This window comes from Ixodes scapularis, unplaced genomic scaffold (assembly GCF_016920785.2).
Source record: "Ixodes scapularis isolate PalLabHiFi unplaced genomic scaffold, ASM1692078v2 PGA_scaffold11__112_contigs__length_91849675, whole genome shotgun sequence".
Taxonomy (NCBI): Eukaryota; Metazoa; Arthropoda; class Arachnida; order Ixodida; family Ixodidae; genus Ixodes; species Ixodes scapularis.
Window position 1 is genome coordinate 33,631,858 of NW_024609837.1, and position 23,699 is coordinate 33,655,556.

At 46.5% G+C, this 23,699-nt stretch overlaps 1 protein-coding gene and 1 pseudogene across 4 annotated transcripts in view; both read right to left on the reverse strand.

Annotated features, from left to right (window-relative positions):
• Positions 1-7,200: 7,200 nt before the first annotated feature.
• On the reverse strand, positions 7,201-8,059 carry LOC120846043 (annotated as a pseudogene).
• A 2,441-nt stretch (positions 8,060-10,500) lies between these two features.
• LOC8050710 (tudor domain-containing protein 1) overlaps positions 10,501-23,699 on the reverse strand; it is a 36,087-nt gene continuing 22,888 nt past the window's right edge. For 2 of the 4 annotated variants that reach the window (XM_029973109.3, XM_040503572.2), the window contains exons 13-18: positions 23,140-23,415; positions 21,362-21,676; positions 19,945-20,181; positions 15,059-15,208; positions 12,445-12,705; positions 10,501-11,163 (exon numbers count right to left, since the gene is read on the reverse strand). In XM_029973109.3, coding sequence (XP_029828969.2) covers positions 10,627-11,163; positions 12,445-12,705; positions 15,059-15,208; positions 19,945-20,181; positions 21,362-21,676; positions 23,140-23,415 — 1,776 coding nt within the window. In that variant the 3' untranslated portion in view covers positions 10,501-10,626. Of the gene's footprint in view, positions 11,164-12,444; positions 12,706-15,058; positions 15,209-19,944; positions 20,182-21,361; positions 21,677-23,139; positions 23,419-23,699 lie in introns of all 4 variants that reach the window. The other 2 variants (XM_029973108.3, XM_029973110.4) reach the window with 1 other exon arrangement.

Genomic DNA, 23,699 nt, shown 5'->3' on the forward strand with positions numbered 1-23,699 from the left:
CGTGCCCACTCGCAGCGTGGAACGGGTTCGTTTCGGCCGGCACTCCACGAGTGGTTGCACTCTCCGAGTTCGTTTCAGCGCTGACACCCCACGCGTGCATGCACTCGCTGCACCGAGAAAATCGGGAGTGCGCCAAAATGCAATCCCGTCATGCCTCGCTCCGGTGGGGCCGGCGAGGAGCGGGAGCAGACGACGAGGGTTCGTCTGCTACGATGTGTCGCGGAACCGAACCGAAAAAAAAAAAAAAAAAAATATTCTTATAGAAATCGCGATTCGCGGGCAACGAAATCAAACGCGAGCTTGAATTGTGAGCGTCTGCTATTTCAGGAAGGAAGCAATTGACAACCCGTGATTTATTTGCAGGTTTTAAATCGCTCTGTTGCCGTCCAAACGCTGAAATATACCAGTGTGTAAAGAAATGCTCAGAACAAACGCAACAGCGGCCACCGAGATGTCTATCACCATCCGTGTGCGGGTGAAAAATTTAACATTTGTCAACAAAACTCCCCCAGCAGAAACCTCTGACTGCAGAATAAGCATCAGAGAAAGCTAAGGATGGAGACTTTACCCGAGGGTGGGGCAACATCATCATGTTTAACATTTACCTACGTCAGCTAACTTGCCCCGTCGTATTTTGTTCGAAAAAGCTCTCGTTCTCGACGCCCTCACCAAAGCTAATATCTAATCCTGACGATCGAAATCGAAAGTCCCAGTTTTGCTGGATATTCTAACAGGCTAGTTTTAAGCCGTACCCTTTCAGTGGTTCACGCATAATACCATGCTCAAACGGATCAAGCTTCTGCTCGGACAGCATCATCAGTTTTCTTCAGTGTAAACGGTTATAACAATTGAAAGATCGCAACCAGCTGCTTTGTAGACAGCTGGTTGCGGAAATTTACGCCGTCTGTAATTATCTCTACGGCAGCCTAGCTGCTTGAAGTCATCGAAACTATAAACTACAGGTTGCAGCGACCAACGTTTGTAGATAAACGTTGGTAGCGACTGGCATTCTCGCATTCCCACGCATCACTCGGAACAGAAAGGCGCTAGTTTCGGTTTGAAGTCGGTACCTTTTCTACAACATAGATGGCGGCAGCGTCAGTCTTCTGCACTATTCTGCACTCGGTGCATTTGGCGAGTTCGTTTGAGTCCAGTTTTCCGTGCAACACTCTGTGAGTGCGATGCATTCTGGGAGAGAACTCGAACGGTGCCAGTGCGTGTGAAACGAACTCGCTATAAGTGTGTGTGTATGTTTTTTGTTGTTTTTTGTTGTTTTTTTTGTGACACAATGTGCTTGAGTTTGTGGGGATTTATAAAACAAAACGTAAGAATATATATCCAAATTCCAGGGATATAAAGGTGAAGGTAAAAAACGCGCCGTGTGCTTTTTGAGTTGCGACGGGTGTCACGCAAACTTTTACTAGTTTTACAAAACTTTTTTTTTACAAAACTTAAAAGTATAAAAACAGCGAGGACGAGGACAGAAACAGGACCAACAGGACATCATGAAAGATGCCCTGTTTCCGTCCTCGTCCTCGCTGTTTTTATATTTTCAAGTTTTGTATTTATTAACCAACACGCTCGTTTTCAATTGTAACTTCTTTTTTTTCCCATGTCTTTTTTCACCATGCTCCCACCATGCTTTCTTTACACACTCCATTGTGATTGATCAAAACTTGTGACGTCACGGCGAAGCAAATTATGAAAGTGACGCCTCGTAGGGAGCCATGAGAGGGCGCCACCAAAGGATCTAATAATAATAATAACATATTTATATCCCATTTACAATGGTGGAGGCCGAGAAAAAGAGCCGCACGAAACGGTTTGACAGCAGTGAAAGGGCGAGAGAGAACTATAAAAACACACACGCACGGCCAAAAAGCATTAGTCTGCTATTACAAAATAGAATCACCAGCGCACGCTACTCTTTGATGTTGATGGTACCTAAGTGAACATCACTGAGAATAAAACATTTAAACAGTTAAGGTAATCTGTAGGATGACATTTTTTTTTTTTTTCCTAGGTTTAATTGGTAAGTAGGTATATTCCAGTTTTCCGGGTTGCGAAATTGATAATTCGGAACGCGTTGGTTTAAGGCAGACAGTTCAATTATGTAAGTACGGTTGTTGAACAATTCAAGTTTATACTGTGTAGAAATCCTGTAATTGAACAGGTTTTTTTTTATATGCGAATAGAACGGCACATCAGCAATTGTACGTAACATTCGTTTAAGAATAAGTGTATTATCTTAAGGTTTGTTGCTGTGGTAGTACCCCGAACCAGGTGGCAGTAATTTAAAGGGACACTGACACCCCCCAAAATTTATTTTTAATTTTTTGCCAGGCGCTTCATTATGGTGTCGGAGGACTACCCAATTAATATTTTGCAACAGAGTACCGTATTTTTTTAATAAAGCCAAAAGACGCAACTGCTCGAAACCGAAACCGAAACCTGACGGAGGTCGGAGAAGTGGAGAGAAGAGAGTGGAGTGGCGGAAGTCACGTGGCTGCACCCGACCGTGTGTTTTTTTTTCTTTTTTTTTTTTTCTCCTTCCCGGTAGCAGACGACATGCGGCGTATGGGAACTGCTCGCCGTGGGATTCTTTTGCAGTTATGTTTGTTCCGCTCGTTGTTCTGTACTTCAAGATGAGTTGTTTTGTACATTGAGGAGTTGGAGATGAGTAGTGAGTGCCCGTGGTGAATTTTGATCGGCTCCGAAAAGAATACACCCAAGATGTTGCGTGAAGAGCTGGCTCACATGTCCCGCGTCCGAAACAGAAGTGGCATTGTGCGACAGAGTTTCCGAAAGATCAACGGGATCGGGACCAATGGCTGGCTGCAATTCCTGTAGACCATTTACGGGCACCTCGGGAAGCGGACGGTACCTGATTTATATGCTCCTTGCATTTTGTGGAAAGTGATTACATTGAGTTCGCAGGTGTCAAAAAGGAAATCCCATACCATTTAATTCAGCGACGTGTCGTCCACAAAATTTGTTTCTTATTTTTTTGTTTTTGTTTCTTCAGTAATAATTGTAAAAAAAAAAAAAAAAAAAAAGAAATGTAGACATCAAAAGTATTTAGAAAAAAAAAAAAAAAAGGGTTTCACGGGGGATCGAACCAGGCTCTACCGCGTGTGAAGGGGACGTCCTTCCCACTGAGCTACTGGGGCGTATCGAAAATGAGGTATCTCTTTCCTTAGTAATAATTTAGCCGATAAACTGTAAGTTGAAAAGTTTGCTGCCGATTTTCCTCTAGTAAAAGCACTCCCGGGTCGAAGTCGGGATGCACCACGCATTCGCGACATTCTCACCTAGTAAAGAAATCGTACGCGTGCATATTCCACTCGAAGTAGACACGTCGCGCTTGACGTTTGCGCGAGCGGTGTCTTCAGCCACGAGAAGGGAGCGACGGCTCGGCGACGTCTTCGTGCAAATCGGCTTGGTGGTCGGGCGTGTCGTACGGGATGAATACCAATTCTTTTGACCAGTCCCAAATTTCTCTTTTAAAGGCAGACAAAATTCGCCGGTACCGCGAACGACAGTTCTGAAATAGAGGTCCCACGCCCGTCGTCCGCTGCCATCGCCGTCCCTGCGAGTCCCACGATACGCGAAACGACGCACGCACAGAATGCTTCCGGTTGTCTGTGGAACTTTTTTTTCAATCAACCTATTTGCAGCTTTTTAGAAGCCACAAAAAATGGGTTTTATATTTTTTTATATTTTTAATATTGAGTGTGTGCCTTCAGTGACCTACGACTTTGATTAAATTTGGTGGTCGCATCGATACCTTAGAAAACGGCCCGTGACCGCGGAAAAGAGAGTGAGCGAGACTCGAACCGGCCAGTTCTTGATCGGCAGTTTTCGGGCGGAAAGAAACCGAATTTCGAGCCGCAAATTCTGTTCTGGGTAGTTGAGCTCTCATATGTCACGTACAACTAAAAACCTCGGCGAGCATAAATACCCTGTCAGTGTCCCTTTAAATGACCACAAAAATAGAGATTTATACAATTATACTTTAACTGAGCTCGGAAATGTATATCGATTCCGATACCAGACCTACAAACTTCGCTGATTTATTTTTGAAGTACTCAATATGATGGTCTTATGACATGTTTTGTGAAAACACAAAGCCAGGCGTTTTGAATGAGCCAGAGTCAACCAATTCAATATTTACTGGGTTTATATAAATGCGTCGGTCAACTTCCTTTCGACCTCGTCGTATGGGGGTGGGGGTGGGCGTCCCGGTCCGGATGGTGCTCACCAATGATGGTGTCCGCCTGTCGCCCGATGACAGCCCCCAAGAAGTTAATAAAAAAAAAAAAAAAACTTTTTCGATCTCGTTGATCTCATTGCGACGTTGGTTAACCTTACAGTGGCCAGTGTGGCCACGTTTATTATGAAACAAAACAACTCAACAGTGAGTTAAAATCCCAAAATTAAACCCCATACTGTTGTCACGAGTCTCCCAAAATTGAATCGAAGCCAATCCCCGAGAATCCTCTCGGCAGTCCTCTTGTAGACTCGCAGAGGCCTCCTTTCCCCTCAGGGACCGACCAATCCCTTCAAACTCCACGACTCCCACGTGGTACACTGTTACCCAATGGTCAGCGAGCTGTCAGCCTGGCGCTCCAACCGCCAAACCAAACCAAATTCTTTCTAGAGTCGCTCCCTGCATTTTTACCAGTCTGGCTGGCGCCAACAGCTAAATTATTACATCGGGTAAAAAGCGCCAATTTGATACTAAGCGGCAAAACCCTCTACACACAGGCACACTCGGTTAAAAGGCACAAGCAGCTCCAAGCGCGGGCTCTCCCGAAACCCGAGACGTTTCTTAACGACCGCGGGGGAAGCTCTCCCACCTCGGCGGCGATGCCCCCCCGCAAATACTTCATCCAAAACGCCAACACTAACATAGAAAGTTAAAAATAAAATGCCGACGCAACTCCGGAAAGATAAACTTTTCTAACAAAAATCATCTTAATTAATAAGCAGGATTCCTACTGGAGAAATAACTTTATTTTTCGGCCTAAATATAAAGGCTTTTGTTTTATTGGTATTTGTTTTTATAGCGTTTCTATCGGCCCTTATTCCTAATTTATATAGTACTGTGTTGGCCATAGATATAAGTTGATGTGCCTGATCAGCAGTGAAAAGAAGCGACGCTTCGTCAGCATAAATAACAAATTTAGTGGTCTGGTCAATGTTCACATAATCATTGACATAAACGTTAAAAAGAAAAGGCCCTAAAATACTGCCCGATATTACTATTTTATTGTAAAAATGAAATTATTATAACAAATGTATTGTTTGCAGTTTCCAAGGTAGAATTAAAGAGTTAAAGTTTGTCCGCTAATTCCATAATATTCCAGCTTTTTCAATAATAGTTCATGGTTTAAAAAATCAAAAGCCTTAGTAAAGTTTACGTAAATACCAAGTACTAGTTTTCGTTTCTCGAGATTTCTTAAAATAAATTCTTTCTCTTCAAATAAGGCAAGTTCAGTTGATTGATGCTTTCTAAATCCAAACTGGGGCCTCGTAATTAGGTTATGTTTGTCACAAAAGTTAGACAAGCGGGTATGAATAACTTTTTCAAGTCCCTTTGAAAAGACTGGCAGTACTGACACAGGCCTATAGTTTTTAATGCCATTCCTATCTTCTTGTGCAGAGCGGAAACCTTGGCTACTTGCATACGCGCAGGAAACGTTCCTATCGATATGCACAAGATGAAAATATGCGTTACAGAAGGGTTTATAATGCCTAGAACATATTTTACTGGCTTAATCTGGACATCATCCCCATCTCTACTCGTAGTGTTCTTTAAATGCATAAACATCGAAAACACATCGGTATCAATGACCGGTGGAAAAACAGAATTCTCATCTCTTTTTACAACGTATTACCAGGCTTCATCGCTGCACGAGTTTGTAGCTAAGTTTTCGAAATGAATGTTAAACGCGTGAACTAAAACAACACCAGTAAGTTCTGTGCCATTCACAGAAAGGTTTCCCACAGCACTGTGAGACCAGTCGCATTGTAGGATTGAATTAATAATTTTCCATAGACCATCAACAAGTCCACTTGACGAGCCCAAGTTAACATGATAGTAACACGCCTTTGCCTTTTGAAGTTCCTTTGTTAGCATATTTCTATATAATTTGCAACTGTTTAGATCCGTCGGATCTTTGTTTTATTGAAATTTTCGAACAATAAATTTTTTTATATTAATATTAGCTAAAAAGTAATCCAGGGCTTACGAATTCTTTTTGGTGTTTTAAATGTGTTATACAGAAAATCGCTTGCATAACATTAATCCTGTCCAGAAAAATATTGTACGCTACAGCAGGGTTTGTTTCATTAACGTCAAACCAATTTTCGTTCATAATGCATTCACGAAACTTCTTAGGTTATCAAGCGTGATACCTTGTGCACGACTGATGGGCTTTTTTATTATTTTGGTATCGCTTGCCCGTTATGCAAAAGAAAGTTGGCGAATGGTAACTTATACAATTTATAATTCCGGGAATCACACAAGTGTTCTCAACATTTGTGATAAAGATATCAATAAGGGTTTCCGTGTTTTCCATGATTCTACTTGGTTTGGTTACCACATAAACAGTCGTACATTGCAAGCGAAAAATCGAAATAAATTTTAGGTGTGGTATTAAGTCGCATGTTAATGTTAAGATCACCTCCAATTATCACAGTTAACTTGTTGTCGCTACAGAATCCCAGGAGAGTGTCAAGGAAAGCTAGGAAATTCGGAATGTTGCCATCAGGTGGACGGTAAACTACAGAAACAAGCATATTATCTGTCAGCAAAGGCAGGATTTTATAATCACTAGAGATAGGGCAAAATGATGATAACAGTTTACAGTCCATGCCTTCTTTTATTAGTGCACACACACTCCACCAGGACTAGTGATGCGATTTAAACAATAGGCATTGTAGGATGGCAAATCAAAACCGTCTCATTAATTTGAATACCAAGTTTCAGTTAACATAATCGCATCGAAAGGAATTTCAAACTGTCCAAAAGGCATTCGAGGTCAATGTCCTTGTTCTTTGCAGAACGTACATTTAAAGAGAAAGCCCGTGGTGAAATATTAGATTTTAAGCTAAGGTGTTGTTGCAAATCAGTAAGTAGTAGATAGGGCGAATCCATCAAGTAATATATGATGCGTCATATTCACGTAGGCAGAACTAGTAGTCAAGCGCGAGAAAATTGCATTTGTTCTTGACGATGAAAAAGCGCTCGCCATCCTTTCGCCTGATAAAAAGCTTTCCGTTCCGGTGCCAGACATACAAGAAGCCTTTCCTTTTCGCCCATTCTTTTGTCTTGGCAAACAACTCCCTGTTCTACGATGTCATGCTTTCGCTGACGTACGCGTTGATACCAGCGTTTCTCAACCTAGCCCTCCTGTCCAACCAGGCGTCCCTTGTCTGCGATGTAAACTTTATAATGATTCCGGAATTTTATCAGGATTTGACGGTAACCTGTGGACAGCTGTGACGTCACTTTTATTTATTTATTTATTTACCCTCAGGGCCAGAGGCGTTAGAGGGGAGTGGGTATTAAAAGTACAACACAACATACAGCGTACAACAGAAAATATTATACAGTAGTTATGGCTCTTTACAAAAAAATATTGTAAACGGCAGTTTTAAAACACTCGATAGCGGGGATTTCGGCAATGGCTCCGGGAAGGTGATTCCACATTGTTGAGGCACTAGAAATAAAAGACTCATAAAAATGTTTAGTACGACAAGAAGGAATGGCAACTTTATGACGGTGATCGATGCGACAGTTCGGCAGAGACAGTTCGGGCAGTTCCAACTTTTCTGATATCTTGCTCATTCTGCTTATCAAGTCTTTAGCTTTAGTTCTCAGGATGCCGTGGAATTATAAGTTAAGCTTTCTGCTTCGCTAATCGAGGTCATTCACTTGGAGCATCAGTTGCTTTAGCTCCGTCTCTTTTTCGCTTTGCTCGATTGCTTCGACGCGTGTTTTAGGTCCATTAGCGCACGGTCCTCTTCTTTGATGTGGTTTAGAATCAGACATGCACAAGTTTCTCAAAGAAGGAATTAAATTAGGTTACCGAGTATTGGCCTCAAAAGTAATTTGAGTACAATAGAAATTACTTAAATGTAAAGTAATTGAGTAAATTACTAACTACCCCAAAAAGTTGCGAATTACTTTTGAAGTTGCATTTATATTTTTTATAGTAACAAGAAAGTACATAGATTTTTATACGTTAGCGAAGTTCGGCTATCCAAATATAAAACGGCTTGCGTTTTCACAGAAATGCTTTAGCGCAAGGAATGCGAGGAGCATGAGCGGACATTCCATCGCTCGGGCCAAGTGTGTTTCGGCGTCTCGCCGCAGCGGGGCGCCAGTCACGTGGCTCTCTTCTCATCCGTTGTCTGCCGCTCCACCTTTATTTCAGCAGCCACTTCTCGTGGCGATCTGCCAGGTTATGTCAATATATAGGAGGCTATCCTAAAGCCATTGCCTCTTCTATACTCACAAAGCCTGGCAGTTCGACAACGGAGCCATTGAGCACCTGGTCACAGATTTGGAGCGCGAGGATCTGGCAGCACAGAGCATTTCTCGGGGAACCTGGTCGTGAGCAGACAGCTTTCGCAGCGGAGTGTACCCGAAACATGTTTTTCAAACCTTACAAGAAAAAAAAAAAAAAAAAAAAAAAACGGTAGCGCAAGGAACGCAAGGAGCACGAGCGGACATTCCATCGCTCGGGACAAGTGTGTTTCGGTGTCTCGCCGCAGTGGGGCGCCCGTTACATGGTTCTCCTCTCAACCGTTGTCTGCCGCTGTACCTTTTCACTTTCGGCGGCCGCGCCTCGTGGCGATCTGCCAGGCTTTGTCAGTATAGAGGAGGCTATGCTAAAACAAATGGCATTTTGTACGCACGTTTGTCAACGCTTTCTTTTGGCCATTTACTTTGAATCTTTTATACGGGAGAGGCGTGCGCGTGCGGCGGTGAGAGCGTAAAGGTTTTGTTGACGCACCTGAAAAATCTACGGAACCCTAGCCACAAACAGCTTCGCTGTAAATTTTTTTTTTTTTTTTTACAATTTGGTTGGGACACGAGTGTTGCGAAATATATTTTACGCGACGAGAGAATTATGTGAAATTCTGCGCGCAAAGTCTACGTCATGGAATGGTCATTCGCTCTTTCGACCTCAACGAGATGGTCGTTCACTCTTTCCACCTCAACGTGAAGGTGAAGCCGATCCACCTCTCTACGCGTCCGAAAAGCCGAGAGAAAACAAGTGGCAAGGAGGCGACTACCGACCAAATCGCGTCTCGCGCAATCAATATCGCAAGTAAATTTTTTTTTTATTTGCGTAAAATTAATTTTTTGACAGGCGTGTCCCAACGGGACTGTTTAAAAGAATGTTTTTGTTTTTCTTTTCAGGGTTTCTTCTTGTGTTTCTATAAAATGCCACAAAATAATCAACTCAAGAAGGTAGGGCGAAGGTAGGGCGAGGGCAAGACGGGCCGGGGAGGAGGAAGCAGATTGAATGCCAACGAGGTGGTTTCACCCTCTCTACTCTAACGTACGGTCTGCTTCCTCCTCCCCGGCCCGCCTTACCCCCGCCCTACCTTCTTGAGTTGCAACGGACTATAATTTTTTTTTTGTGCTTTTTGTATGTTGTGAGAATTAGTTATCAGCGATTTTTTAGCCAAGTTCAATTTGTGACATAAATGCAGGGTGCTTAACTACGTATTGCCGAATGCTCATTTTCCGCCAAAAGGTAGCACTAGAGGTCCGAGATGCCAAAGTTTCAACACGGAGCAGTATTTTACATTGGAAAACGGGCCCATTTTCGCCAGTTTCCGGTTTCTGGCGCCATAGAGCTCCATGTATCAGAGCTCCGTCGGCCACCATTTACCCATTGAAATTTGCAAAAAATCACTTACTTTTAAATAAAATATCGGTTTGTGCTAAATCTTTGGCATCTGGTTTGAACCTCTAGTGCTACCTTCAGGCGGAGAATGAGCGTTCGACGATACATAGTTTATTTTAACAGCGAAAAAAAAAACCTGTAAATTTTTTTTTTCAGGGACATGTTCTCAGAAGAGTGTCCAATCACAACTTCACAAAACGTCCGATTCTTTGCACACTTGGTTTGAAGCAGCAAGCTTGATGGCGAGTAAAACTCATTGGAAGATTTGTTGCGCTCACATGCCCAATGACAACAAAATCAGATGCCGCCCCAAGTTGACAGCAGGCTTGGGTGTCATGTACTAACCTATAGACCAGCACACAAACTGCACTAATAATTAAGATCATATATTAAGGCAATTACACTAGATGAACTGGTAAAGATTTATCCGAACAGAGAAATCGGATGAAAGTAGACAACATCCCGTTGAAGCCGTCACAACTGGCACCAAACTTAATTGAAAGACAGACCACAGCCATTCTCGCTGTCAATCTAGCCAGCAGCAGGCAGAAACAATGGGGCTGGCACACCATTGTATTCACTGGCACTGCCAATCATTTATTCACAAACGAAAACAGGCCCCTCAGGCCACGGACCCTCGCGAAACAAATAGAGTTATGTACACTCTGTAGAAACGAAATGAGAGCCGCACCGCCACTCACTCTACCAATTCGTTGATGCAGGAGCCGTTGACATAGAGGCGCACTTTCGGTGGCTGGCAGGACGCATCCGCCACCTCTACCTCCACCTCGGCGCTGACCAACTGCTGGGCACACTCCTGGCTCACGGAAGCAACCGCGTCCAACACCACGCAGTTGGCGAACAGCGGCACTGCCTCAAACTTTTCTGGCAGTGCCTTCAGATCCGCCTTGGGCACGTCTTCCGAGTTTCCGAAGTCGACGAAGAGGATCTTCAGAGGACCGACTGTGTCCTTGGCTGGCTCTACCACGGCGCCGCGGTACCAGAGCCCGTCCACAGCATAGCGAGCACACACCGCATCTCCCAACTTGAGTGAAGCGGGCTTTGGTGCGGTCGCTGCACTGGCGTTGAGCTCCTCCATCATGGCAAGGAGGCCGGAGGCCAGACTCGTCTGCTGCAGGTAGAAGAGGCCGTCTGGCAGCGCGATGTGTGCCACCGTGGCCGCGACTCGGCCCGACGGGAGGGGGTTGTCCGCGAGTTTCTTCTTTGGAGGCTCCTAGAAGGAAGAAGACCAGTTTCGTCGTCGCCCGTTAGTCGACTAGCGTTGCCATGGACCTTAGATAAACTGCTTACTGGTCTGGAAACCGAGCAAATTTTGCCGCCACAAAGTTCCACTGTTCAACACCAGTGTCGGCATCTGCAGCGATGCTCCACATTTCTTCAGTGTGCCGTTTCACTTTGTTTCTGTTTACCCATTTGGAAGTTGCTATAACTTATGGCTTGTCTCTGTGTCCTTGTGTTTTTCGCACTGTTTTTCATCATGAACATTTTGAACGAGGTAAGGCTAGTCGGGCAACTCTTTATCTGAGTCACCATGACCCTTAGATTACCCGTTCTAGTATCTTTTCGTTGAGCTATGGGGAAGTTTCTCCTAGGGACATATAGAAGCCCCAAAAGCAAACTGCCAACATAAGTTCACCGAATGGGCGACTCTAAAGGCCCAACGGAAGGACGTAGGTTCAGAGAAGCTTCCCAGGGCAAAAAAAAAAAGAAAGCAAATTGTTGTGTTTGTGTTTCTACAGCTGGAAGTTAGTCTGCCTCAGTGGGTGTCTGGTGTTTCAGCTGTAGATGAGCAATTTAGCCAGTGCGGTACAACCACAAGCCTGGGGTCTTTAACATGCACCAAGCAGTAGTGATACACAACCACACGCCGGTACGATGCTCATCCAGCCTCCCAGGGGAGAAGGTCAAAGAATGCGTCGACTCTTTTGTGAATCCCTAAGGACCTGTCGTTGTAAAGATGGATGACAGGAAACAATCTATACTCGAGACCTAGAGGCCATATTACTTTCGAATAATTGAAATGACACAGGAAGGGTGGTATTCGGAGAGCAAGTCGTCCGCTTGCGCATGGGTTGCAGCGACGCCAGAACAGCGCAGAGTTCCGGTTGGCTTTGATTGGAGGAATTGGGGGTAGACCTCAATGCTAGATGCCTCGAATCTACTCACCTTTTTTTAAAATCAGCCAATAAGAGCTCGGCGTTTTGACATCATCGCAAGCCTTGAGCACAATGCAGATAAACTTGGCTCCGCATAAAATTAGATTTAAAAAAAAATTATCCTACCTTTTCAAGATTATTTTTCTAATTCTTTTTTTTTTCTTCTTTTTTTTCACTCTTATACGGCTACCATTAAGTGACGAAATTTGTTAGTGTGGAAACCACAGAAGTTTCCAGACCAGCAAGTAGTTTACCCAACGACCGTGCCGGCACTTAAAAGGAAAAGCTCCTGGCTCGTTTCAATAATTTGCAAAGAAAGAAGAACGACTGGGACGCACCGGCTGACTCGCGACCCTGTCGTTGATGCAGGTGCCGGCGTGCATGAGACGAACGCTGGGCGGACTGGCGTTGTCGGTCGGTTCCACCGTGAGCACCTCGGCGGGAAGCAGGTCCACTGCGTTGGGTGCCAGGCGCGCCACCCCGGCCAGCACCACGGGCAGCACGCAGGCGGGCTCGCGTGCCAGCTCCTCCCGCAGGGGCCGCACGTCCTTCACGGACACCGTCTCCACGTTGCCGAAGTCAACAAACCGCACTTGCACCTGCCAGAAGGTCTCCCTCAGGCCCGCTTCGAAACCCCCAATCTAACAAACAAAGGCAATGAGGTGTGGCACCCGGGGCGGTGGCCCGCTGCGACCACCCCCCGCTCGCTGCAAACCCCCCCCCATGTTTTTGAAACATGTTTTTATCTTTATAATTAAAAAATATAATTGAAAGATTTTAGTAATGAAACAACTTATCGTGACTCTCATCCTCCTTACCGGGGGCCCCAAACACTAGACGCGCAGCTCTCTGGGACACGGCCTCCAAGCATCTCGTGGCTGCGAGCCCCCGTTCCCATGCCTCAAGAGCAAGTGTGCCATAGGTAATAGTTTCTTATCCTCAATTCATTTCAGCTCGAAAAGAAGCTCTGGTCATATAACATGTTCCCACGTTTTGCACTACTTTGTTTTCTTTTGGATTGTGCATTGCTTCGTCTAAACATTTGCCTTTCGGCCCTTTAATGTAAATCAACAGGAAGGAATACCGTGCACTACTAGGCTACAAGCTCAAGCTCTTTGCTCAAGGAGTCACCTCTGCTGCACGAACCTTCGCTCAGCAGGAGCTACTGCGAAAAACTAAGCCATGAGCTCGGGCTCCGAGCACTCAGAAAATATATCTTTTATACACGAGTATTTTCTTTAGATGTTGATCAGGCGTGGGCCCAAAGTAGTTGTACAGTCAAACCCCGCTTCAATGAACGCCGCTTCAACGAAATTTCCGGTTCAAGGAATATTTTGGGTTCCCCGTCAACGGTCCATAGGAGTCAATGCATAAGAATTCTCACTACAGCGAACAATGTTTATTGTGCTGTTCCGCTTGAATGAAATTTTACAGAGCAATTCGAAGTTTCAAAGTTAAATTTTCCAAACGGAAAACAAACTTTCGAGCACTGGTCCCTTTTGGCACATAAAATACGTCTACTATAAAGTTTAAATCGCGTGTTGAACCACCAGAAACTGCCACTAATAACCGGTACCCGAGCGCAACGTTGACCGGGCGTCAACGATAGCGGGCGTGCACGCCGCCATCACTTGATGGCGACGGCGATGAGGCTGGTCTTCCTACGCTGTTGCACCGATGTTGCTCTAGCTCTTGGCTTGATAACGCACTGCTGCAGACTATCCAAAGCCGAAGCTCAGTCTTTTTGTTGTTTATTTTCTTCTTTTTTGTCTGTTGTCATTTTATCAGCTTGGTACGACGACAACGACGGTACGCAGGCCTTTTCCGAATGGCACGATGGCACGGTGCGCCAAGCAAAACGCGAAAGTTTTTATCCTTACAAGATAAAGCTCACATCCTGGCCGAAGTTGCAAGTGGACAGAAGAAAGCTCTCATCGCCGAAAAGTTTGCACTTCCTCCGAGTTCGTGGTCGACGATCCTAAAGTCGAAAGATGCAATCAAAAAGGCTCTTGTTCAGTCATCGCCAACTGTCTCACGCACGCGGGCTTCAAGCTCGGAGACCCAGACGCCGACGGAGACCCAGACGCCGACGGAGACCCAGACGCCGACGGAGACCCAAATGCCGACGGAGACCCAAATGCCGACGGAGACCCAAATGCCAACGGAGACCCAGACACCGACTCCGCTGAGGATAACGAAACAGTGAGTCCGCTGGGAGAGGCCGTTACTTCTTGCGCTGCGCTTCAGGATGCCGGAACTGCGCCGTCCGGTGTCGCGCTGGGAGATTTCATCGACGCTGACATAGATGTTATCGCTCACGAAGAAGTGAGTGACGAAGACATTATACGAAGTGTCCGCGACGAGACGCAGTCAGATGAAGACGACGTGCCGGACCTGCAGCCTCCACCTTCCATGACGCGCGTACTGGATGCGTTCGACGTTCTCAGAAGCTACGTGGCTGCGCACGATGACGACCTCGCCATAAACCTGCTTGCCGAATGCGAAAACCGCGTCACGGAGCTCCTAACAAGGAAAAGGAAGCAGGCGACGCTCGATACACTCTGGAAATAAAGATTTCTGTACTCTATCAGTTCAGGTATGCCATTCTTCTGTGAATTTCACAACAACAAAATTTTCGCTACAACGAATTTTTTCTCGCGCACCGTCAATTTCGTTGTAGCGGGATTGCAAATTCAAAGCGAAAGATGTCCCCGGTAAAACAGCGAGCTTGCAAAAAGTAGGGAGCACAAAGTTCCTGGACGATTATAATCCCTGGAGAAGGGGAACAAACGGGACGAAGGACAAAGTCGGTTGCTGTGCAACACAAAACACCAGTGCCTTTTTTTTTTTCCCCCCCAGAATACCAGGCCACGCAAGTCACTTGGTATTCTGCGACCAAAATACCGAGTCACAAATTCAAAAGACTATGACACCAAGAGAGCGTAGCCCCACCTGGCGGGTATCGTGGTCAGCCGACAGAACTCTTGCTCGGTACCACAGCTTGTCGGCAGAGTACAGCGCGAGCACGCACTGGGACGGCATCGGCAGCTTTGTCATGGCTGTTGCCGAGTGCTCCCCTTCAGACGCCAGGGCCTGGGACACCTGGGAGGACGCAAAAGTCGATAGTCATGGGCAAACTTTTTTCCGAACCCCGGTTCGGGAAAGTTGGGATAATTGACCAAATCTCGTAGCGATTTGGACGATTTGGATAGGTTCAGAACGTTGCCAGACCATATTGCCAACAAAATACTCGAGAAATTTATAACCACACTTCAAGATTCTAGAATTCTTTCACACGTAGAAATAAAAACATTACATCTTCTATTTTACTCCCGAAAGCCCATTGTGACACAACTTTAGACTTAATCAAAATAAGTTTTGGTTTCACATTCAAATGATTAGCGAAATTCACCATATTCACGCCATTCACGCAACGAAATATCCACAAAAGGCAAAACTGCACTGGAGAGACCTACCATAAAATCCCGACCAAGCGCCCACCCACAATTTGAAAATAATCGAGTAAAACTGGGGGATGGGCGTTCCTTGGGTCAGTTACTCGTAAAGATGTGTCCCTTGAGAACTTTCTGAATGTTAAAAAAGTGAGGGGTGGGCACTTGCCGTAGAGTGGGCAGATGCTGGGTACATTACAGTAGCGTAAAATATTATACTAGAATCTTTTAGTGCATTAATTTTGCTGCATTTTGACTCATTGCAGTCAAATTTTTCAATCGAGGGTCCTCGCTTTCCGTCCTTGTTCCTGTCTAGCCTCGCACTTTGTCAAGTAAGATAAGAAAACTAAACTCTGCAAACAAAAGTATTATTATAATCATAGAAACAGAGTTTTGCGTTTGACAACAATAAAATTACCCTGGACGATCCTGTCTGGTTTCCTAACGTAAATAATAAAAAGCGCCAAGCTTGCGTTTTGCCACTGAATGGTGGAGCCACGAGATCCTTCTACACAATTGGCAGAGATGTAAGTATACAAGTAATGTAAGTGTACAAGCTTTAACCTGGTCATCAATGTTTTAGATGTGTCCAACTGAGCTTTAGAGAAGTGCACAAATACTAATTGCCATGTGTGCAGGATCAAAGCTAAACCAAAGCATGGTAATTTTTGTCCGAAATAAAACCAGTGCACACTTTCATCTGCAAAACTACTCCGATCACGGTTGCTTTAACCAACATCGGTATAAGCGAATGACAAACATTTGATCGAAGAAGTTAATCTTCACGTAGGTACGGCGGAACAAGACGGGCGACATGTTTCTTCCTTTCAAATGCCGTAAATAGACCAAAATGATCAATAAAATTCTGTGACAGAGCTCTGTAGCCTGGTTTCACCGCTTGACCGACAAACGTTGAATTTGCCGAAACACTAAATGCAGTGTTCTAGTTTGATGATAGATGGCGGCACTTACCGCCATCTGTCTTATTGAATATTAGTGTTTGTACTTATTAACAGATGGAGCCACGTTCTTGTTGCCTCGTATTTCCGTCGTGAGATTTCTGCTTCGTGTTTTCCTTGTTCTGTGTTATGACCCATGAAGTGAGTTCTGTCATCGCCCACACCCAAGCAGGTTGTCTCTTTCTTTGGCCCTCTGAGTCGACCGTTCCACGACGGTCCGTCGGTTCAGCGTTGACCACCGGCGTCCATCCGGTCACCGGGTGCTCTGGTTATCTCCTATTTGGTTCTGGGGGCTCTTTCACTAGTCTCGGCAGGTAATTAATACTCGGCACACTTTCTCGACTCCTGCGGTGTCTCAAACTGGACCCCGAACACGCGGGAGCCCGGTTCCAGAATACAAAACAGAACCTTCCGAATATTCGTCCCGAGAAGTTTGTAAACTTTTGAAACTGCCCGAATCCAAACTGCCGGTGATTCGCCTCATCGCTAGACATGGAAAGTGACGTCCATGGATAGAGTACCCGTGTCTTTGACAAGCCCTGAGAAAAATGCCTTGAACCGAATTTTATCAAAAACGGAGGAAGGCTGAAAAACCCCAGATTGGGGCAGTCCTTGAACGAGAAAAACCCACGATTCGCGGGAAGAGTCATTATCAAGAGCCTTATTTTGTGTTAGCCTGAAACGCGAGGCTGCTTCCCTCCATGGGACCAGCACCCCCCCTCCATCTTGATTCCTTCGCTTATTGGCGCCCGGGATGTTTCCCAAATATTCAAGTCGTGTCCGTGTAGCACAAAGATTGGGGAATCTTGTTTCGGTGTCCTTTGCCCGCAACGTAAGCCCCAATAAATGCAGACGTCTCGTCTGCCACCAAAAATTCCCCCTTAAACATGAAACCCTGGTAATGCGGAGCGCAAGTTCATCTGCTTCTTGCAGAGAGGGTTTCAGTGACGTCAGAATGCTGAGCTCTGAATAGAAGGACAGTGGGTACAACTCAATGCTCGCTGCCTCGAGGTCTACCCACTATTCTCCCAACCATAGCTGTTCGGAGCTCGGCATTCCGACGTCACGGCAACCCTTGCGCAAGAAGCAGACAAACTTATGCCCTGCATAGTATACCGAAGTACTGGATTTCCGCCCTTACTCCGAGCATCAACTACACTCCGTCCAGCCCTCAGGCAACGGCGTTGTGGAAGGCACATGTTCGTCGGGACCAGTGAGACGTCCGCCTTCCACCATGGGATCACGCTCCTGCCAACACGAGTAGAAATCAAGCAATAGGAGATGAGAATGTGCGAAGACGTCGGAATGCTGAGGTCCGGTTGGAATGGGTAGGTGCAAATCTAGCTGACTGCCTCCGCTCACTGTTTAAGGGGGGATACAGCCCCGAAATTCCATTTTTTTACGAAAAAATGCATTTTCAAAAAATATTATATTTGGGTTCACTATGTACTGAAGTATAGTTTCAAAAAGTTTTATTTATAAATGCGCAGTATTTATTTCTCAAAAAATTTTTTTAGGCAAGCTCGCGGCCGCGCGCGGCGACCCGCCGAGCGAGCAGACGGCGAAGTTCGGCATTTTCAAATAGGCCTACTCCGCGCTCGTTCGACGCAGCCGAGATATCTTACCCTCGTTGGAAGCGCCGTTTCTTCTAGTTTCTGCCCATAGAAGCTTGCTACGTTTGCGGCTATCTGTGTCCCGGGAGAACCCCGTACATACAAGCAGAAAAAACGTGGGAACTACGATACCAGCAATCCCATTGGTTGTGACCCGAAACAGGGCTCACGATTGGCCGCCTGCGCGCGCTATCGGCAGCTTCTTTCGCTTCTGATCGTATCGCTAGTTCGCCGCTGTTTAGATTCGTTTTCCCTCTTTGTTCCCGGTAGTTTTTCTGCCGAGAAATACCTGCTTCCAAAGTTAGCACTCGCAGTAGCTTTGGCCGGCGTTCTCAACGATGGAAACAAAGGGCCGGCGGAGACTGGGACCCGTCTCCGCCGGTCCTTTCGTCGCCTTCTCCGCCGCCGTCGTCACGATCTCAAAGCTCAACTGGTGCTTGGCGGACATCGGAGCCTACAGCTTCATCTCCGAATCGGATGTGCTGACCACGTTCGAGAGGAAGCTCAGCCTGCACGATTTCGATGCGGGGATTACGGACGACCCGGAGCTGACAGACGCTCCCGTTGAAAAGCCCCTGAACGGCTCCTCAATGTGTCCGCCATGCAGACTCTTGTTGCGATTTTACTCTGCCTCAAGTGCCACGGAAAACTACTGAGCTTGCAAGAAGAAAATGGCATCAACCTTCAGTTTGTTGTTAGCTGCTCGACTTGCGGAGACGTCGTCGCGACACCGCACTCACCATCAATCGGCAAGTTTCGAGAGAACGAACTCGCGGTACGTCTAGGCGTCGTTGGAAAAAGACTGTGGCATCAGTTTCACAAAGCTCACGAATCTCTTCGGGGGCCTCAACGCACTACCCTCCTCATGCTCATGTAGTTGAAGGTGCCACCAATGACTCGGGTAAATTTCGAGTTCCTGGCATCGTTCGAAAATAAAAAAAGAACAAGTTGAAACTTCAAACGCATTTTTCTCAGTTTCACTTTTTGGCAGGAATTCTTGTTTCAGGAAAGCTATCGTTTGACATTCTGAATACAGAGGGACATCATTCAAGGTTTTCTGGGACTGAAATTTTCTGGGGAGCAAGATAGACTACTTCACAGTTCAAAAAATCTACTCCTTCATGAAAAAAAAAATATTTTTTTTTTAAACAAAAATTTTACATTTTTTTTTGTATATTTTGGGATATTCTTATTTTGTTATAATAGAATATTTTGCAATTTATTTTTTATCTAGGTTGCACTGTGGGTATTGTTCTTCACATTAAAGCAAAAAGTTTGCCACCAGCTAATTTTATTTTTCTACGATAGACTTCCTAATCAAGTGTCTTTTTTCTGAAGTGCGAGAACTGTAGCATACTGTAAAGTTGACTAATAATGCTAAAACTTTGCAGATTACCCTTCCTCATAGTGCTGAAATAACCCTCAAAATCTGAACCAAATTGGGTGAAGGGTTCAAAAGTTGACCCTCCCAGGCCATATCCCCCCTTAAAGAGTGAGCAAGGAAATGCAAATGCCAGGTGTCGTGGCATTCGAGGAGTGAGTGGTGACAAAGGAAGCTTTGCATCTACCTACAAATAATTCCAACCAGAGCTCTGTCTTCTGCCGCCCCCGCACGCTCCCGTCTCCTTTCTCTCTCTTTCTTCCCGCATACCCGTGGCTCAAAGGGCAGAATAGGGCGAGAAACGGGAAACTGACGACAGGTTGGGTGAGCGCGTAGCTCCCACCACATAATCAGATTAGCGGGTAACGAAACATAAAATCTCCTCAACTTTCAATTCGCGAGAAAACATTGGACCCCCAAAAGGCTCACTCACCCGGGCGAGGGCATCCCTCTGTGCAATCGGCAGTACGTAGACGGTGTTACTGTCGACAGTTGAAACCAGCGCCTCGAAGCGGCCCTGGGGCTTGGGGCACTCCGCAATGGTGTGCACGACGGCCGCCTTGGGTAGAACCTTAGCCGCAAGTGCGCTGGCAAGCGCGCTCGTGGGAGCGCTTGCGGGCGGGGTTGCCGGAGCCTGCTTTGCCGGAGCCTGCTTCGCCGGGGCTGCCTCCTGCGCATGGTCCAGAGGTCGATCAAGGTCGAGCGAGCCTGTAGCCCTAGGGTTCTCAGTGCACTGTCCAACTCTCTAGGGTGAGGCATGGCGCTGTTTTGCAGCTTTGGGAAAACAAGAGATGAGAACGGAGGGGAGGGGTTTCGATTATCCCGCCTCCGGCGCAAGCTCCCGATGCCGCATCGGCATCGCATCGAACGGCCACTTGGAAACCCCGACAGGTTTCCACTACAGATTCCGCAATGTTTCTGCTGCTGTGCTACATGCACACGCTCTGAAAACGGAAACAAAAAGCAACGCAGAAGCTGGAGGCACACGACCTCTACAATCAAACCCATTTATAACAAACTGTCGGACGTAATAATTAGTTCGATATAGCGGGTGGTAGTTTATTATATCAAAACTCGCACAGAGTGAATTTCAAGAATGGGAGTTCAAAATACACAATGTAACACTCAATGTACAACAGACACTACTTGTTAGATGACCTTTTGATGTCCCGTAAAAAAGCTATAATCTGGATGAACTACAACGATGTCGGCAGGCACATAGATAGGTCGATAGGCAACTTTTGTAAAACAGTTACCGTGTTTGCCCAATTGTAACGCGCCCCTGACTGTAACGTGCAGGTATATTTGGCACTAAATATTTGGAAGATAACTTAATGTCGATTGTACCTTGCAGGTAAAAAAAAAAAAAAAAGGAAGGATGAGCGCATACCTAATAAAACAGATTTTATGAAACTCAAATCAATACAAAATACCGTGCACTAGTCGCCATTGTCAGAGTCCGACGATGGTTCTCCGCTGTCCACAAAGGTGAATCTTGTTTTCGTGTAAGCATTCTAGGTGCCGCGCTTTTGTGCTAGTACGAGTGCGCGAGTCGCCTCTGGAAAGGTCGTCTCCCAAACCACTTTGCAAGCTTGTCGGGATAGCGAGGCCATGCAGTGCTGCTCTGTAATTCTTTCCTGCCAGCGTGATGGCCTTCCGTTTACATAATGCCTCCTCGTCAAATTTCTTTCCCTTTCCCATCTTAGGACGGCAGACACGAGTCCTAGACTCAAGAGAATACGCGTGATATGGATACCAAAATGGCGAATGTAAACAAACGGTCACTATGGCGATGGTGATATCCCCGTGTTATACCGGGGTGGTGGGGGGGGGGGGGGGGGACTGAATACCTTGGGTGGTGTCTGCGGGTCCTGCCCGGCGAGCATGTCATTGATGCAGGTGCCGTCCCTGCGCACCAGGCGCACCACGGGGACGCCCTTCTGGGAGCCCACCTGGACGGCCGCAAAGGGCTGCTCGGACAGCAGGCCCTCCAGCCGGGGATCCAAGGGGCTCACCCCCTGGGGCACCACGCACATCGCAAAGAGCGGCTGCTCCGCAAAGCGGGGCGGCAGGGGCCGCAGGGACCCCAGGGGCACCACCTCGCTGTTCCCGTAGTCGATGAAGAGCACCCGGAAGCTGCCCTCCGCCGAGCGGTCGCTCATCAGCTGCGGGCGGAGAGGTGTGCCGAGGTCGTACGCTTCGAAAAGGTCCTGGCTGCCGCGCGTAAAAAACGGGGATCGAACCCCAGCTCGGCGCCTAGTTCTTTAGTTTTATCGATTGATGTTCTTCAGGAAAGTTCCGACCCGATTTCCGCTGTCGTCGCGTGTTCTGGTTCGGAACGTACCTGAACGTACTGCGTGCACAAGGGCAGTGGTAATGCGCCGCCTCGGTACGGTTGCCCTTTTGTCACCGACGCAGAATGCGTAGGACTCTTCCCTTCAAATTTGCGGGAACAGGTTTGCCTCATTACATGTTTATTTTCGGTTCTATATTTTCTCAATCTGGGATCCAGCCCAAAAAACGTTGATAGATAAGCTGGAGAAAATACAAAACAGGGCGGCTAGGTTTGTTCTTGGACGATACGGGAGGAAAGAAAGTTGTACAGAAATGAAAAAAATGTTAAACTGGGAACCACTTTCCGTACGTCGGGAAAAACTGCGACTAAAATTTTTATACTCAATAGTTAAAAATAAAACGGGAATAAATAGCGAGACTTACTTAAAAGAACCCTATTATGTTTCTAGTCGTAATGATCATAGTCTTAAAATTAGAGAGTACCGCGCTAGGACATGCATGTTTGCAAACTCCTTTTTTGTACGAACAATTGCACAGTGGAATCGGCTGTCTGAAGAGCAAGTGTGCTGTTTCAATGAAGACGTGTTCTTTTCATCCTTGTAACCCCCCCCTGCTGTAACGCCCTCGGGCACTGCGGGGTAATCATTGAATAAAGAATAAAGAATAAAGAATCATTTCTACCTGACATTATGCATAGAGGCAAGGTCCGTTCTTGGGGGTTTATAGTCCCCAACTGGCGAAAAGACTAGAGATTCATTTCGACTGCCCGGGGATCTCTCGATATGAAACAAAAATCTCGGTCTCGCGGTGCCTTTTCCGCAATGAGCTCTTGCTAAATTGCGTGCATCTAGGACGGGATTCGAGGCACTCTGCTTTTAACTGACTGAGGCAATTATAAAGGAGGTATGCCAAAGAGGAGAAGGAAGCAAGCTCCCATTTTCAGGGTTTGCCACATTTCAATCGATCAATGATTTTATTTTGAATGAAGGCACGCAATTTCTAACAAAGGCCCGCTCAGCATTCTACGACAGTGCCAACACCACGCAACCCCATCCCTCAGAGTGAAAAAAAAAAAAAAAGTGATACCATTGTATTGGTTAAAATTTCTTAATATGCCCCATCCCACCGATGCTCATGCCCTCAAAAAAATGGCGACAGCAGGAATCGAGGCCAGGGGAGAGGGAGTACTCATGTGCAGATGCTTATCGGGAAAAGGTCCCTTATTAGGTCTAAAAAAGAGATGCGGGCAACACTACGTCACATCTCTGCAGACCCGCCGAAGCCACCCTGAATCCAAGCCCCCAGCGATCCCGAAGAGAGGGACTGTCCCCACCTGTCCGCGGTACCAGGTGTCGTCCTGGCTGAAGAGGGCGCACACGTAGTCTCCCTTGGCCAGGCGGCCGGCGGGGGCAGGGGGGGACGCCTCGCCCACCCAGGCATTCAGCTGGACCATCATGGCCGCCAGCTGCTCCGCCTGGTCCTCCTGGTGCAGGAACAGGACGTCCTGGGTCCTCCAGACCGCCTGCATGCGCCGCTTGGCGGCCGGCAGCGGCCGCACGGGCACGTCGAGCACACGGGGCTCCGGGAGGAGTGGCTGCACCATGCTGCGCTGCTGGGAAAAGGCAGTGGACAGACTGTCCTCGTCAAACTGAAGTGACAACGCGGGCAAGTTGGTTCGCAACTACCGAGCACAATAATAATAATATTCTTTATTTTGATGCGTCCAAAAACGGCACTAAGCCTAAATAAATGGCACACTGTCGTAGGAATAGAAAAAAAAATTCAAGAACCAGGAAAGAAAAGTGAGACGAAGTCATAATTGTGCAAACGTTAGTGGCTCGACCACTCGTCGAGAAGCGTTAGTGTCACAAAAATTATCTACCCATTACAGAT